At 41.1% G+C, this 17,186-nt stretch overlaps 1 protein-coding gene across 4 annotated transcripts in view; it reads left to right on the top strand.

The window, feature by feature from the left end:
- The window catches only part of fgd (faciogenital dysplasia), a 52,190-nt gene that overhangs the window by 16,753 nt on the left and 18,251 nt on the right, over positions 1-17,186 (top strand). For 2 of the 4 annotated variants that reach the window (XM_004546150.3, XM_012917844.4), the window contains exon 2: positions 15,681-15,851. In XM_004546150.3, the coding sequence (XP_004546207.3) occupies positions 15,681-15,851 (171 nt within the window). Of the gene's footprint in view, positions 1-13,637; positions 13,731-15,680; positions 15,852-17,186 lie in introns of those variants that run through there. The other 2 variants (XM_076878131.1, XM_076878130.1) reach the window with 2 other exon arrangements.

Here is a 17,186-nt window from a genome sequence, read left to right as displayed (position 1 = left end):
CTCGCTGAAGGAGTGGATGAAGTGACACAGTGATGACCACTACTAGCTCAGTGATGTCATTACATGGCATCATGACAATAATTTCCCAGATGATTAAAGCTTAACAGATTGCCCAAACAGCGCCTTGTGTATGATGTCTGTTATTTTCCACTGATATGTTTCTGTTTGTATTCAGTTTCTTTCTTTTTTTGCGCAACTATATAATTAAGCTTACTGGGGAGGTGTCTCGTGGAAAGGGGAGTCTGAGTGTTTCTATGACGACTGGTAGCAGCTGTGTGAGCTGAGGCTGAGTGTGTGGCAGACATTGTGGCATTGCCTAGAGACTGCCGCACTCAGTCTAATCAACGACCCCTTGACCCAGATCAATGGGATGATGCTGAGCCAAGCAGCCATGTAGTCTGCCTGGCATGTATGTATTGTAGTACAGTGTTGCACAGCTGCTTACATTTCCTGGCTCACCACAGGCTTGAGTGGTGTCAGAGTGGTCTGATCCGCTTAGATTGGTGGTGGTATTAGTCCAAAAAACAGGCTTTTCATTCATCAATGCAATCATGGTGATTAGATGTATTCAAGTGTAAGTAAGACAAGTAGAATCTCAGCTTTGGTAGGTACTGGAATCCTGAAGTGGGTAATTTTGCATATTAGGTTGGCAAAATAGCAATGAAAGCCAATTTTAACAGTACATATTTATAGAAGTATATTTAGAATTCTTTTAGTTTTACGCTTGAACTTCTAAAATGAGCAGACAAGTGAGGAAATGATCAAAGGATGAGGGTTCACTCCCTGTAATTCATGTTGCTGTCAGTAGAGAAACAAGAAACTGAAAGGCTCTGAAAGTTGTCGGAGATGGGGATGGAGACTTTGACTTGGTTGGGTTTAGACCCCAGTCACAGAGGTCTAGAGTTGGTGGAGGTTGTTGGCGATCGCTAGGTGAAATTAGGCTCAAAGAGGTATATGGTGCTGTAGTGAGGAGCGCTTTGCAATTGCTTTGGTCACTAGCAGATTACCACGGTTGCCCGCTGTTTCTACAAATATGCTGATTTGCTTGGCACACTTGGCAACCATTTAAAAACACTTGTAACCAGTTATTTTTACCTAGCAACCGGTCGTTGCCAGGTGGCTTCTGTACTGGCCTGTGTGACTGGGTTTAAACCAAACTGAGTGTTGTGTAAATAGGTCTGTAGTGTGCTATTTTCTGCTGTGTGCTACATTTCAGAAAAACTAAAAACTATCCTGACCTGATTCTCTGAAAGTTATCCAAACTTCATGTGTGAAAGCAGCTATATTTTCTTTCCAGGTTAATGTCTCTATGTCATTCTCTGCGCTTTCAAAGTAACACAGTCTCACTGCAAAAGCTGCCGATGCTTTACTAAAACCAACGCATACCTCTTTTATTTGCTTGAGGATTGGTCAAAGGTAAAAACTAGCCAAATCTGCTCCTCTGTGACATTGACGCAATAAAAACATACAGGTTGCGTACAGGAGCTGTGAGCACCATAAGCTGATATTTATGGTTAGGCTGACATGTAGAAACTGCTCAAGGCCAACGCACAAAGACACACACAGTGTGTCCTTGTGTGAAAGGCAAAATTTCAGAACCCCTGGGCAGTGGAAAAAGTCGTGAGTCATGTTTCACCCATTTTCCTGTGTCTGGTTAGGTTTACTTCTAGAAATAAGCCAAAGGAAAGGTTTTCAGCCCACAGTGTCCACAAGTATTTAATACAGGGGTGGGTCTGTAACTGTGAGGGCAGCCATTCTGTGGAAGTCATTAGATTTGATCTCTGTATCTCTGCATCTGTACACCTGTTGGAAATTCTTCCCTGTCCCGGAGTGAAGCTAATGTGAAGCAAATTTGATTATGTAATCTGTGTCATGTCGATGTAAACTGATAAAGATGAGGCCCTGCCTTATTTATCCCAGAGCTGGGAAATCCAGCATCATACTTGTGGTTTTTCCTCCATTTATTGGTCAAATCAAGAGGAAGGAAGCGCCTTATATTGGTCAGAGATGCTGGAGAACTTGTGGTGACACTGACCAGACCACACGCAAACAGAAAAACACACACACACACACACAAATGCCATGCTCAACAGTCAGCCTAATTAATGTACTTCATCACCCTAGTAATTATACCCACAACTTCCTCTTATTCTGGGGCACCTAGGGTCTAGATGGTGATGGTATTTCCTGTGTTGGTAATGTATAATTATATGAATCAGCCTCAAGCGATCAGATAAGGGTGGATCAGTGTACTGCTGTCAGTGTCATGAAGGGATCTAAATAAAGCTCAGTTCCTGTGTGATATTTCACTTTGAGTTTAAAAGTTTGTTTACATTCTTAAGGTTGGAAGTAAGGAGACACAAGCGTTTTGCTTTCTAGTATCATGTGTGTCCTTGCTCCTTCGCGTGCATATGCCTGTGTGCGTTTGTGTTTTACTTCTCCATTTGGTCGGGGCAGTCACTCGGAAAGTGTTAGGCGCTCTCTTGTCTCTACTGAAGCGCGTGTGTTGTTTTTGTACAAGACATTGGCATCACACAGGAAGGAAGAGAAAGAAACTGCATACAAGCACACATTAACAAGCAACATTCTAACCTAGTTAAACTCAATTATGAGAAATATTTGCATCTTTTACTCTGACCTCCTTCAGGAGAAAAGGCCACTTGCCTCTAACTGTGGCCTGCTGGTATTTCAAAAAGCTCAAAAGGCTTCAGTGTTAAATTGTCTTTGTAGTTGTCTCCTACTGCTGTGGAAAGGATGAGATGGCTTCCAGAGGCCAGTAACGAGATATTTAATGATTTTCTCCTGCAAGGCATAGTGTGAGTGTATGTAAGGTACACATACACATTTGCTTGCATAGATGTTTGTTAGCAGACAGCTTTTTAAAATATTTTTATGGGATTTGGTGAATCCCTTCTTGCCATATTAACTTCGGAGGGGGTTGTTAATGTCTCCTCATAAAATGCAGAGTCAGTACCTGTGCACTCATGGTTGCAGTAAGTGTGGGAGCTACCATAAATGGTAATTTTCAAGACAGTGAGCTTTTCTTTTTGATCTTCCATTTTTGTATGTCATTTGGCTTGACTCATGTTTCTCACCAGATAAAGTGAGTGAAATGTGGAAATGATTATTTTGATCTTATATTAAAAATTTAGATCAACATTGTTTTTTATTTAAAAGGGTTGTTTTATACATCTCTGCTTAATCTTTGATGTTGGCCAGTCAATCACAGGAAGCTGCAGAAACAGCAGCCCGCTAATTGGGCCGTCTTCGATGATTCCTTGCCTCACTCCTCAGACACCCCATGACAGAAAAACTAAAGCATTTAGCAGACGTGACGGATGAAAGGTGGGCTAGAGCTACCTGCTGCGCGCAGTGGTGATTCTCTGCAGCTCTTTCTATACAGATTTAACAAAGGCTCTGATTTATCCAGCCGTCATGGGATATACAATATGACAGCTATCAGGGGTAGATCATTTCAAGTGTGTGGAGCTCTTATGGATTGTAGTTTGTTGTTTCCTGTCAGCACAGAGATACTTAATGTTAAAGAGAACATATAACAAGTGGAAGCTGATGGTGGAAATGTCTACAGAGATTATATTTGAGTAATGAAGCTGAACAATAACTAAGTTGATTTTTGATGTTGTAGAGAGATTTTATAGGCTAAAGAGTTAATGGGTTAATCAGGAAATAATGAGTACATTTAAGCTTATAAAATCATTTGCTGTAGCCTTAATTGGATTTGCATTTTGTATACATAAAGGTCATGAAGCGATCCTTTGATGTCTTGTGTGCTCATGACTTGCATGTTAAGCACGACGCAGACTGTAAGGACTGCAGATTGTATTGCCAAAGGAGACAGTCTGTTATCTGTAAATCAATATAGGCTCAGAGGGTCAGTTGGATTATAGCAAAAATCTTGGTAAACGATTTACAAGAGCTTTGAAAAGTGTGCGCATGCAGCGGCAGGCCAGCATCTCTGTTTGGGTTTAAGCAGCTCAGTGTACAAGAAGCTGGTCCTAGTGGTCCTCCTGTCTCCTGTGTGGGTAAATGAATGTGGATCAGAGCACTGTAGTGCTGTGCTGTAAGTTAAAAATTCTGGAGCCATTACAGAGGAAACAGGAGCCTTTATTGGTCTGTCTAGTGTACACCTGGTTTCTATAACAGGCCTCTCCCTGTACAGTCATTTCTGTGTGAACTCGTTTGCTTGTGGCTCTTGGCGTGTCTTGGCTTCTCGCTCCCATGTCTTAGCTTTTTCTGCCCTTGACAAACTTCAGCTTGTTTTCATTTTTTTTAAATTTCCATGCAAGATTTCTCACACAAAAAATGTTAATTTAGGCTTCTTTCTCATTGGCATTTAAAAGTATTCTCAGTTTTCACATTTGAGTGAGTAAGAAATTGCAGCCAGCTAGTGTGAGGCACTGTGTTCGAGGTTCGGGCAGACTGACAGGAGCTGCTTGCCTCGGATCCTTCTTGCTCCAGAGATCCCGTTGCTGACGCTGCCTTTCAGGAGCCAAGTGACATTTTGAAAATGATTCTTACGTCAAAGAAGATGTGTCAGGGTTGAATGTGCGGTGACCTTTCTGTCTCTGTGTGTGTATGTTGGGAAGAGTCCAGTGTGCACAGAAGAACAGCACACAGGGAGGGGATAAGGCTTACACCCAGCTCCACGCCCGCATCCTTTCTTTTTCATCAACCCAGCCCTTAGACCAACCAGGAATGAATCAGAATGGGTAACAGGTTGACCTGTACTGGGCAAGGATGTCCCGCTCTGGGACTCTTCATGTGTCAGCAGCCTGATAGACACTCCTCTCCGCATGCTGACATCCATCCTGCCTGGAACAGATGCAGGGTGGTGTTGTGGCCACCCTTCCACCTCACCCACTAGTGCAGCATCACTTTGACAACAGAGGCTGTAACAGGGGGCAAAAAAGCAGTAATATGATTGTGGCCCAGTGTGTAAAATGTAAATACATGTGTTGGAAAGATTTGAAAGGAACGATGGTTACATTTTGGCACAATGTTGCGAACCAGATGAAATAAATTTACAGAATTACCAGAATGTTTTTACACCACTTGGCATCTAATCATTAGTTATTATTAATCTCTGGCAACAGTGTGTTTTGTCTTGTCTTCTCCCCATCACCCCCATCCGACTGCTACCTGAGGTTTTTTCCTGTTAGAAGAGAGTTTTTCCTTCCCACTATCACCAAGTGCTTCTCCAAAGTGGGTTGTTTGATGGTTGTAGTTTTCTCTGTATTTTATTTTGGGTCAACCTTAAAATTTAAAGTGCCTTGAGGTGATGGCTGGCTAAATACCTTCAGACAGTGTTTGCTTAATCACATCATCCGTGGTTTGTTCAGTAGTTAAAATAGCCAATGGGGAATAACGGACGCATTTAGGTACACAAAAATAGTGGACCCCTGTTCACTCTAATTTCCTGCTTTTACTTGTTTTTTCCATCACACACGTGCATAATATGATACGTGCTGGAAAAGCTGGTTTCGGTAAACCAGCTCTGCATGCGCCACTTCCTTCTGTTGTTTTGTTGGGCCTGGCTTTTCCAAAGGTGTAATTCTGTGGAAATGTGAGGTGTGAGTGTTGCATTTTATTTGGGAAAGGCAACGTTTTGGTCGGCTGTGTTTTTGGTTGGCCCTGATGGTGTTTCTGTGGCTGCAGTGGAAAGCTTTGCAGCCTGCTGTAAAACCTTAGCAGATCAGAGTTTAATGGTAACAGTGTTGACATGAGTTAAGTGTTAGACTAATTTTGTGGTGCGTACTGCAGATGGGTTTCTATAAAGTTAAGTGACTGGGCAGAACAGCCTGCATGTTTTGACGTGTACGTTTGCACATTTGTTGGTGTGAATGCAAACGGTGGATACTTTTCCTTGCTGCAAGTGACACTGTGCTCAACATTTATTGACGTGCAGTCAATCATTTCAACGATCGTGCTGTCAGCCGTTGAAGCAGTTTGTGACTGGTCCTGTCCAACACAATGATTGGTTAATCCCACGTATCAATGTCTGGTCAAATAATCAATGATTTGATGCTTCAGAGACCTTTAATCAGAATGAGGGGCGATCGAGCTTTGATCCAGAAGATTAACATGAGCAATACTCGAGACAGTGTGGCCTTAGTAAAATAGGGAATCATTGAATTTGAAAATGCTTTCTCCGACTGTAGGTGCTGGTGACTCAAGGAGCAGACCTATGTGTAAAGACTTACCCATCCCCCACGGCACTGGAAATAGTATTTTTCTTTTCTCTTGAAATTTTCTCTACCAGTAAATATGCGTCGAATATACTTAAACTGGGAGGAAAAGATGGGCTTTCCTGTGAAACCTTGCTTGTACTGTTGTGAAGACAGTCCAGCCTGGTTTTTGTTTTTCACAGTGAAAGCCCCCATTGAGAGCTGCTACAGTAGGTTTCAGTGAGGCTCCAGTAGTTTCTGGGACAGTTAGGCAGTCATCTCCACAGGCAGGTTTGTAAACCCCCTTGTTCTCCTGTGTGTGCGTTGCCCTAATTGCCAATCTGTAGCTGTTTTCTTTGCAGCAATGCTCTGGGCTACAGTAGCACACTGCATCCAGTCAGACAGAGGCTTGTTTCTCTGCACCCTGCCTCATAAAAGTCTGTGTAGAGTGTTTGCCGTAGCATGGAGTAGCTGTGAAATGGAGAGGCCGGCGTGCAACCGTCCTGTCAAATCACATGTTTGATGAAAAATTTTAACCATCCCTTTGTCACGTCCTCACATCATTGTGCTACTTACTGTAAAGTCTGAGTGCTCTCCAGTGACTATCACGTATCGGTACAGATGACTGCTGATTGTACTGGCCTTGAGTCACACTGTTCAAAAAAGGTCAGTGTGTCATATCTCACCCTCAGCATTTCTTCAGACTGGCTCTCAAGGACACAACAGGAAATGAAGGATGCTGTTAGACTCAGGCACATGTTTATACATAATAATATGACTACTGGAGCTCTGGCTCGTGTTTTACTTTCTTTCTGCTTGCAACTGTAGACGACAGAATACCTTCCAATTGAAAAAGAAATTAACACTTTATTAAAACTGTGCATCTACTAAAAGCACAAGTAGTTTACTGTGACCATCTTGCGATATTATTAGCCATAATAAAGGCAACTGTTGGGATAGCAGTTGCCTCTTCTTTTATTTCTCAGGGTACACGGAAGCACGATTGATTTAGTTTGGGATGCCACTTCGATATTAAGTCTTCAGTCTTTGTTTATGTTTAGCTTTTTCCACTTGGTGACAGTGTATAATTACAGGAACTGGAAACAGATGGGCCTGTTTTCTTAGTATATTTACATCTCTGAGTGCTCTGTGCATGCTGCACAGAATGTATAAATAAAGGATTTACCCTCCATATTTGAAAAGTGAAACCAAGTGCAAATAATCTGCACTCCTTCTAATGCCCAGCAGGGGGCAACTCTACTGGTGGCAAAAACAAGATCATCAGATAGCATAGAAGTCCTGAAGGAAATATATGTACTTCATAGTTGATGTGTTATAATGGTGAACACTGCACTGATTCGTTTAGGGTCTCAATTGCCAGTTTCAGGTTTTAGTTTGTTTTTGTTTTTTTTAAAAAGCATGATGAGAGGCATATCTCTCTCTCTCTCTCTCTATTTATATATATCTATATATATATATCTATATCTATATATCTATATTAGTGCTGTCAATAGATTAAAAAAAATTAACTAACTAATCTCACAATTTTCTGTAATGAATTGCGATTAATCTCAATTACTTTATTAATAGCCTGGCTCCAATTACATTTTTTTATTCTTTATATTTTAAGTAATTATCGTTGTTCACCGAAGTCCAGTGGTCTCCGGTGAGAGCGACATTCCTTACTTGCACAAGCTTGCTGGACTGCTGAGCCCTCTGGTCCCCATACAAAGTGTGCAGTCTCGACACAATGGTTCCTCTCGAGGGCAACACTCATCTCCTGATGCAGCACGAATGACTTCTCTCAGTCCATCATCTTCTACTATGCTAACTGGTCGGCAGTTTTTAGCTATCCAAACAACCAAAGAATTGGTTACCTTTTCTCTCACATTTTTTGTTATTCGTCCACAAGCACCATACTTCTGAAGCGTAGACTGGCGAGGTCCCGTAGAGGTGGATTCAGTTGGGTGTTTTGCTCTCAGGTGATACGCCAGTGATGAACTGCTTCTGTGGTACTTGAATTCAGCGTTGCAAATTGTGCATCTTACTCTCGTTTTGTCCAACAAGCCATCAGGCAACTTCTTAAAGAGAAACTTTCCACCCAAAAGTCCGCCCTCGTCCATGCTTGCGTGTGTTAGCTAGTGTTAGCTAGATAGTAGCATGGTGTCACTTCTTCTTCTTCTTCTAATCATTTCTGTCAGGCCAAACGCCAGCATAGCACACTGTTGCCCCCTCCTCCAGAGGTGCTCATGAATTTAAAGGTCTTAGATTACAGGAAATTAATAAAAAAAACAAAATCAGCGTTAAATTTTTTTAATGCATTAAACATTTCGCGTTGATCTTAACAATTAACGCGATAATTTTGACAGCACTAATCTATATCTATATATATCTACCGGTATATAGATATATATAGATATATATTAGGGCTGCCACAAACGATTATTTTGATAGTCGACTAGTCACCGATTATTTTTGCGATTAGTCGACTAATCAGATCATCATCCATTAGACGTAAAACTACAGCTTATTGCACCAGCAGCATCTGCTCTTATATAACTATCATTAGCTTACAGCTTTAAGTGTTTAAGGTCTGTGCTAACTAAAAATAAAGACAAGATGATAGTTTATTAAATTTTAATGAAATTTGCAGATTGTTTCGGTGAAGTTTAATAAACTCCTTGCTATCTAAAATATAACAGGACACTGGAGTATATTCTGGAGCATCTCACACTTCTGATAATCAGCTGTCTGCTTGACGTTTATTCAGCTGTGTAAAAACTATAACTTTAATCTCAGACAAACTGATTTACTCAGGAACAAATAAAATACTAAAAAAAAAAAAAGCCAAACAATAACATTTTAAGTTATCTAAGTGACTCATATATATTTAACCTGAGTAGCGAAAGACGGCGGTGGGTTTGAAAACGATTTGCGGGGAGTCCGGTGTTCTCACGGCGCTAGTGAGCCTAGCCCCCGGCTCGCTAACGAGCTAGTGGGTAACAGATGTCTCCGAAAACGTCGGAGCGCTTTTGAAAATATGTGGTGTCCTGATAAACTGAGCAGATATTTGAGGTTTACACAGCTACATTCTCGCCTGAAAATATGTTAAACGTTTATTTTGTGACCCAGAAAGAATAATAAGAGTAACATTAAAACTAACTAGCTGCCGCCATTGTTGGAAACTGCGCTGGGCCGCGCTATGAATTCTGGGACACAGCTGCTTCTTCTTCTTCTTCTTCGGGGTTTAACGGTAGCTGACATCCTTGTACATGCAATGCTGCCATCTTCTGTTTCAGTCCGTTATTACACTCTTAAATCCTGCCACTTATTCCTGCGTCTTTTGTGATCGTACAAAGTTTCAAACGACGCGTCGACTATTAAATCAGTCGTCGACGATTTTGATAGTCGACGTAATCGTGACTAGTCGACAAATCGTGGCAGCCCTAATATATATAGATATAGATATCTATATAGATATATATTTCCCCCTGCTTTGGTTTAAGAGACATCAAATTGTCTCTCAAGACATCAAATCAAGTCCAGTGGCTATGTTCATAGTGGAAGTGAGGCTTGCTCACCCAGGATGAGGGTGACCCAGGTCATCTACTAGCTAGGGGTTAGTGGTTCAATCCCTGGCCATTCTACTCTGCATGCCAACTTGTCCTTCGGGTAGACACTGGACCTCATTCATTGGAGTGTGAATCTTAGAAAGATAGCACTCAGGCAAAGAAGATTTATTGTATGAAAGTGCCTTGAGTGGTCAACTAGAAAAGCACAATATAGGAACCAATTCATTACTGCTTTGTGAGTTTTACTCTTAGATTATGAGGCTATGACTTTAACACCTTCTAGCAATCCGTTGCCTGCTGAACCTTTTTCTAACCTCTCAGCCTCTCTGTCTTCTCATCCCAGAAAATCACAATCTGTGGGAGCTGCTGAAATCTTCCCACTTAGTGTGGGAGACATGCCATTGTGCCTGCTATGCCCACTGACCTAATTCAGCTCAGTGCCTAATGCCATACCAGTGAAACTTGGGGTGCCGCTAATTGTTAAACAATAAATATTTTCTACAGTAGGTTAAAAAAACTGATGGGTTGACAAAGAAAATGTGATTGTTTCTCATTACAGAGCATGATGAGGAGAAGATGAATATAGATTTTTAAGCTGTAGCCAGATGCTGCTGTATATGATTGGATAGCTGTTGATCCTTGTGTACTTTTGTGTGTGTATGACTGCGTGCATGTGGAGATGTGTGTGGGTTAATAAAGCCTGTGGTGAAAATAGAATTGGGCCCTCGTTACTGTGTGATTGTCAGAGACTGAGATCTGCCCTACTGTCGATCCCAGGGCAGCTGCTGTTATACTCACACCAGTATTTTCTCTCTCTGCTTTTTTTTTTAATTTCCTGGTTTGTACATTTGGGTTTTTATCCTTTTATAGTGTCGTTTCAACCAGTTTCTTATATCTAGAAAAGTAAATACTTTTTTTATAGTTATTTATAGCTTTAATTTTCTTTTTTGAACATGTCACCTTCTTTATTTCAGTCCCTCTGTGTCCCAGCTGCAACATGTATTTAAATTCTGTCTTCATCTATACATTTCTATCTATCTTTGTTTCTTTTTTTTTTTAATGATTAAGTTGATTTCTGAAAAGTAGATCAAGGTCATAGCACATATTGGTATGGCAGAGGGAGAAATGAGACAAAGCAAAATTCCTTTGTTTTCTTAGCCTTGCTATTTTTCTACAAGACAATGTGTTCCTGTCCAAGCCAAGAATTTAAGTGGCTCTGTGGCTCAAAGTTCATTATAAATCTAAGAGTCGTTTAATGAGAGCTTGCTGCTCTCTGGCTGAGTCGTTCAGGGTAACACGGTGGAAATAAAACCAGTATTATTCTGAATGAGACAGTGAAAGAAAGTTATACAGACACAGACAGAAGGAAAGGAAGAGAGTGGGTATAATGAAGGCAGAAAAGCTAAGAAATGTGATGGTGACATAGGAAATAATGAGGTACACCACCCAAACTGGATGTCTTGCCACGTCTTGGTGGGGAACTGGGCGGGTGGTTGGTTGGTTGAAGTTATCAGAGTGGCGCTGTCAGCTCTTCCTTACCCAGGGTTGCTTTGTGGACAGGAGAGCTGATTGAGTAGCTGTCTGAGTGGGGAGACTCTGCTGACTGTGAGCGATCCATCTCTGGGATGATGGGTAATAAATGACTCTGTGGGGGTCGCCTCGGGGCTGAAGGTGATTGACAGGGTAGCTACGTCTGTGCATTTTCCTTGTGCGTGTTTGTGTATATTTTGAACCTGAGTGTCTTGGGGTCTGGGGAAAATGGAGAGAGGAGAGAGTTATGAGTTATTTTCTCGGAACTTTGAATTAGCACGGTGAAAATTTGAGATGTCTATCTCGAAGGTTTGATTTATGGAGAGTAAAGAAAATGTTTTGCTCTGTTTTTTGTTTTCAGTGGTGGAAACAAGCTTCTGTACTAATCTCAGTATCCCTGGTGAAAATGAGCACATCTAGCACATTATACTACGGTTTGTGCTCACACCCAACTAGGGAGACAGAGACACAGCTTGAAAGGTACAAGTCCAACTCAAAATCATTAAATTTTGCTGCCATGCAACTTTTAAAATGCTCAGAGCATCGCATCATCAGTTGTTGATAACAAAGCAAATAGCAAAATGTAGTGTCCCTCAGCTAAACCATCTTTGCCCCACTGTTTCTCACTTTGCATACTAACTCATTCTACTGATGTGGCCTAGTCTGATTAGATATGTAATTTTATTTTATCTTTTTAAGTCTGAAAATTAGAACTTAGAGAAAGTTTGGAAGTTTAAGGCTTCAGCCGTACAGGCCTAATGACCTGTCGGCTACCCCGTGGCAACCACTGGATGTTGGATAAAAATGTTTGTCCACAGACAATTTGCTGAGTGGTTGCTGGAGTTTGCTAGCAGTTGCTAGGTAAAAAAAGGTCACAAAGAGGCTGCTACAATCCTCCTGATTGCTTTAGTTGCTAGCATATTGTCACAGTGGCTGTAGTTTACACAGAAGATCCCAGCTTATCTGCAAACACCCCCGACTGCTTGTAAGGTGGTAGTTAAACTGAAAATTGTGACAAAAACTAGAAATGTCGCATGTACAGCGATGATTAACATCTATGTTTTTTTTATTAATTTATTTTAAAACCCAATTTTCTGTTACTTTCTTATACATTATGTTCATTTCATCATCCACCTGAGAATACAATGTTACGGTCTCCATTTGAATTTGTTTCATGTGCTACGGTCAACCTACATCTCCTGTATGTAACTTAACAGTCACCAGATTTGTATCCATGTTATTCGGTATTGAAAAGAAATATGTCTGCAGCATTGAGCATTAAAAGCAAATATTGAAAGCTTGCATTGATTCTTGACCTTGTTTACTTAACGTTGTAAACACACCTTAAGACTCATAATTTGATTAATTGTCATACAACAGAGACAATCTAACTACACAAAAGGCAAAAGCAATCAAACAAAGACTGATACACATTGCTGTGACGTGCTAATACAAGAAATACATTCCTTAGGTTTTTCTCTCATGATAGCATCACAATCCCGGACGCTTACATGCTTCCTGCTGATTAAAATCAAAGTGTCAGTATACGTACCTAAAGGTATCCGAATATTTCTGTGTATAAGGTACACGGCAACCATTAACTTTGTGTAGTTGTATACTGTGAAGCAGTATTTTGAAGTTACAACTCAAAGTCCTCACAGTCCTAAGCTGAGATTGCATTACATCACAACCATGAAAGAACAGGTAAGATTTACAGTGACTAATTGTTGGTTTTGCTGGGAGAGGTTGCCATGTTAACGCACAGCCTTCAGGGTGTAGCAGTAATAATGTTCTCATATAATTTCTTTCTAATCGTGCTGTTCATTTATTCTTCAGTTACTGTGTGGGGAGCAAAGGAAATTAATGAGCTCATTATTCTCCTTTGTGTTTTTACAAAGTTCTCACTAAATTAGATAGATACATTATTAATATTGTCTCTTGAGTCCAAATCAATTAGGTGACTGCCTCAAAAAGGCGATTTTGTTGATTATCTAACTCTAACCCTTGTCTTTCGAGTTGTGCGCTGTGGGCAAAGTTTCCTGTGTTGTGGGCAAACTGTAAGATTATATGCTGAGATTCCGGGATTCCACAGTGACACATAATCATGTCATTTTGGCCCCGGGAGGAGCTGTTAGTATCAGGTTTGTCAGGTGAGCAAACAGGTGCAGGTCCTCTAACACCACTGGGAAAGGACAGGTGACTGTGCGTGTTTTGGTATAATGCAGGTTTGGGCTTTTAAAGGGCTGGTTAGGGTGTGTATGTCTGTGTTTGTTGGCCACAAAGAGTAGTCTCAGTTGCGTGCGCGCACACACACACACACACGGCACTCCGGAAAACTGGGAGGGCAGGATTTATTTTGGTTTAAACACTGCTGTGTGGATGACTTTTACATTCAGTTGCTCTTTGGACTTTGGATATCTGACATGGAAAGATAGGACGCAAGGTAATGTATTTATGGCACTCTTGGCTGTTTGTGTGTTCCTTTATATTCTAAGTATTTGTTTTAGTAATGGCTCGAACACCGTTGTGTGATATAATTAGACTGAATGAATTTGCTTACATATTTTCCTGTGTACTCATGCGAGGTTTGTGAGATTTTAATTAAGGAAAAAAAACGTGAGTGTCAGCTCCTTACTCGCTCTGCTGTGTTGTCAAGTTTCTTTCGGTGTTAAGCAGTTTGACATGAGGGCCAGGTTTGGCTCTCAGGTAACCATAGCTACACTGAGTTTCCATAGGCACCGGCCCTTATGCCTCTGTCTTGCACTGTTGTTTATTTTTCCCAGCAAAGACCACAGCCAGTCTTGGGTCAAAGTGTTCTTCATCAGGCAGTTATTTGGCTGAAGGACTTTTCCTCTGACTCAGCCCGCAAGTCATCTCTGATTTAGAGATGGCATTAGCTGAAACCACTGTGAAGGGCCTGCAGTTTTTCTTTTGCCAGGGACCGGATGCAAAGATAGTCTAACTAAATTCAAAATCTACCTACTGTAGGCACTGATCCGCAGTCCTCAGTGTGGAAAACGTGTTCTCCATCTATTGTACGGAGCTGAGGGAGCTGTTTGCTTTGTTCCCCCTGCCCTGCTCTTATTCCACTGGTGCAAAGATGGTGGGAACACCTGCAGTGTGCCACATGAGGCAGACAGCATAACAGGACTCATTACTGACAGAATTTTTTTCCTTCCACTGCCTGAAGCGCAGCTGAAAAACACCAAATTAGATGTGCCAAGGCTCTTGTGGGGGCTCGGTGCAATTTTAGGCTGTAATCCAGTCGAGCAAAAGTTGGTGTGACTTGATCGAATCCATGAGCCTGAAGGAACAGAGCTGTGTGGCTGTAGTATGCATAGCTATTATCATAATCTACTCTGGGGCTGCACTTTTTGTCCCCCTTCCGATAATAACGGCGCAAAAAAGGCTGTTGTGGTATGTTCAAATGAAACCTCGTAGAGTGCATATGGTACAGACAAATGCACGCTCGCAAACAATAGCAGTGCAAACACTCTGTTTCTTCTCTCTTGACTGGACTTCAAAGAGTTGGCATTCATAGCATATCTTTGTCAAAATGTAATGGAAATATGTGTGTATGTGTGATAACATTACCACCTCGTCCTTTAAAGATTTTTTGCATCGTGTATTTTGCATTTTGAAGTTTTAAAGGCAAATTGATGATCCCGATGGATTTGTGAAAGTGTAAAGGAAACATTTTGCTCTTCACATCTAACAAAAGGCCAAAAGCGACCTGACAGTTAACAGTTAACTATATGTAAATGTAAAAATACATGCCTATATAGCTAAAGCCACACAGAGCACCACAGAACTCAAACCATGTCGATGTGGCACCCAAATACATTGCTCTTGTGGCTTAAAAATGCACTGTTGCACAAAAACCTGCAGCTGAAGTAACCATAGTGCTAAACACGCACAGGGCCCAGCTATTTTAGAAATATTTGTGACTTTTTTTTTTAAATATAAAACTTTAGATGAAATCCTTCCATTTTTGATTTGATTGACTTTGTTGAGATAAACAAAAACTGATAACATTGAGGGTCTTGGAAGTCACTTAGCTGCTTTAAAAAGTGCACAATGTATGTCCAGTCAGCATCTACAGAAAATTAGATTTATCCAGTCTGAGAGTGTGAAGAGAAACCAATTTGCAGGCTCTGCAGCTCTCTGCTGCCTTAGGCCTTGTATTAGGATTGATGCTGCAGAGTTTCTTTTGGCCCCAATGCTATCTGTCCGAGGGCGACGCCATGGAGCACACCAAGCGCAAGGTCATTCACCCGCAGTAGTCACCACGCACCACTGCATCGCTGTCGCAGGATTATTCCTTGTGTTTAGATGTGTGTTATTATATTGATCAATACCTAAGATTGTCTTTCTTCTTTTCCTCTATATATAGATCTCCCTGCCTCCCCTCTGCAGTACCAGTGTGGATCAGTGGACTACCTGTGTTCTCCAAGGCTCATAAAGAAAGGTCCGACCCCCAGACCATGTCACGACAAGCCTCCAATCAAACCGCGGCCTCAGCCCCCCACCTCGCCCAGAACACTAACCGCTCAGAAACCTCAAGGTAAAAATCCAGTGACACACCACAGCCCCTTGAAGGCCAGTTTTGACATCGGTGCTGTCATTATAATTGAAAGGTGCTGCAAGGTTGGACCCCTGCTATCGAGCCGTGATTTATTCTGCTCTGACAAAACACTTTTCTATAACATGGGACGCGTCAGCTGCCTGACCTCACTCTGCCACTCACTGTGCTCAGTAGGTCACCTCTGCAAGAGCTGCTGCTGCTGCTGTAAAGCAGGGCAGTGTCTCCCAAGTGTTTGTGATCGGGCACCATTTGAAGAATGCTAAATATGAACATGTGTTGTGTTTAGGGAGTCGCTGGGAAACATACTAGGACACACCACAGACCTGTCCCCAATTTTAAAAATGCTCTGAACTATTCAAAGTTTTGGCAAGAGAAATTCTTGCTGATCATTTAAAATTGATCATTTGATTAGCATTTTTATCAGGAAAGATTTCTGATCAAGGAAAAAACAAGGTTTTATAAAGCGCCACAGCCGCCCTTTAGAATAGCTTTGATATTTCAAGATCCTCTCATTTTTTCATGAATTGATACTGGTGGTAAAGATCATTGGCTGAAAATGGCTGAACTTGGACTGCAGTGCTGAAAACAGTCACACACAGCTCAGAGGTTCATGGGTTAGCACCAGATTTGCTGGCTAGGAGTTTCAAACCTGTTTACATTTCATATTCTTGCTTTAAAGCTGTTTGAAATCAAATATCAGTTAGCTGATGAAGAGTCAAAACATATTATTCCATGTACTTGTCTGCACATAAAAGTGTAAATATAATACATGTTTTGTTTTTTTAAAAATGCAAGCGATATTAAAGAGGTTTAGCAAATAGAACTAGTCGTACTGTGCTTTGACTGTCATTCGCCTGACTTATGAGCTACTTGGGCACAATTACAGTTTCTGGTACTCTATTTGAATGCATACAGTACTTCCCACCTGACAGGATGAACTTCCTCACTGACATCTCCGAGCTAATCCAACGGGAGGGAGAATTGAATTGAAAGGGAAGTCGTAATTCTGTCAGTTTTTGAGCAGAGAAGAATCTAAAACTGGACGTAGATCTCTCTGGCCTAAAAGCTTTGGTGGTGCAGAACATGCTGAATCACTTAACTGATGAATTATATGGCAGAAGCAAGTAGCACTTTCCCTTTTTTCTTTTTTCGCCCTTTTTTATTGGATTGCTCTTTACAAACGTTGTGAGTTTTTTTGCAGCTACAGTGAACAACATTAATAATAATGGTTTAAAATAATGGATCAGTTAAACTATTAATTAAAAAATTAATTTGCAAACATTCATTAATTTACAGTTTAAACTGTTTGTCCAA

This window comes from Maylandia zebra, linkage group LG20 (genome assembly GCF_041146795.1).
Source record: "Maylandia zebra isolate NMK-2024a linkage group LG20, Mzebra_GT3a, whole genome shotgun sequence".
Lineage (NCBI taxonomy): Eukaryota > Metazoa > Chordata > Actinopteri > Cichliformes > Cichlidae > Maylandia > Maylandia zebra.
Note: the sequence above shows the minus strand (reverse complement) of the source record. Positions and strands in the feature narration are given on the sequence as shown.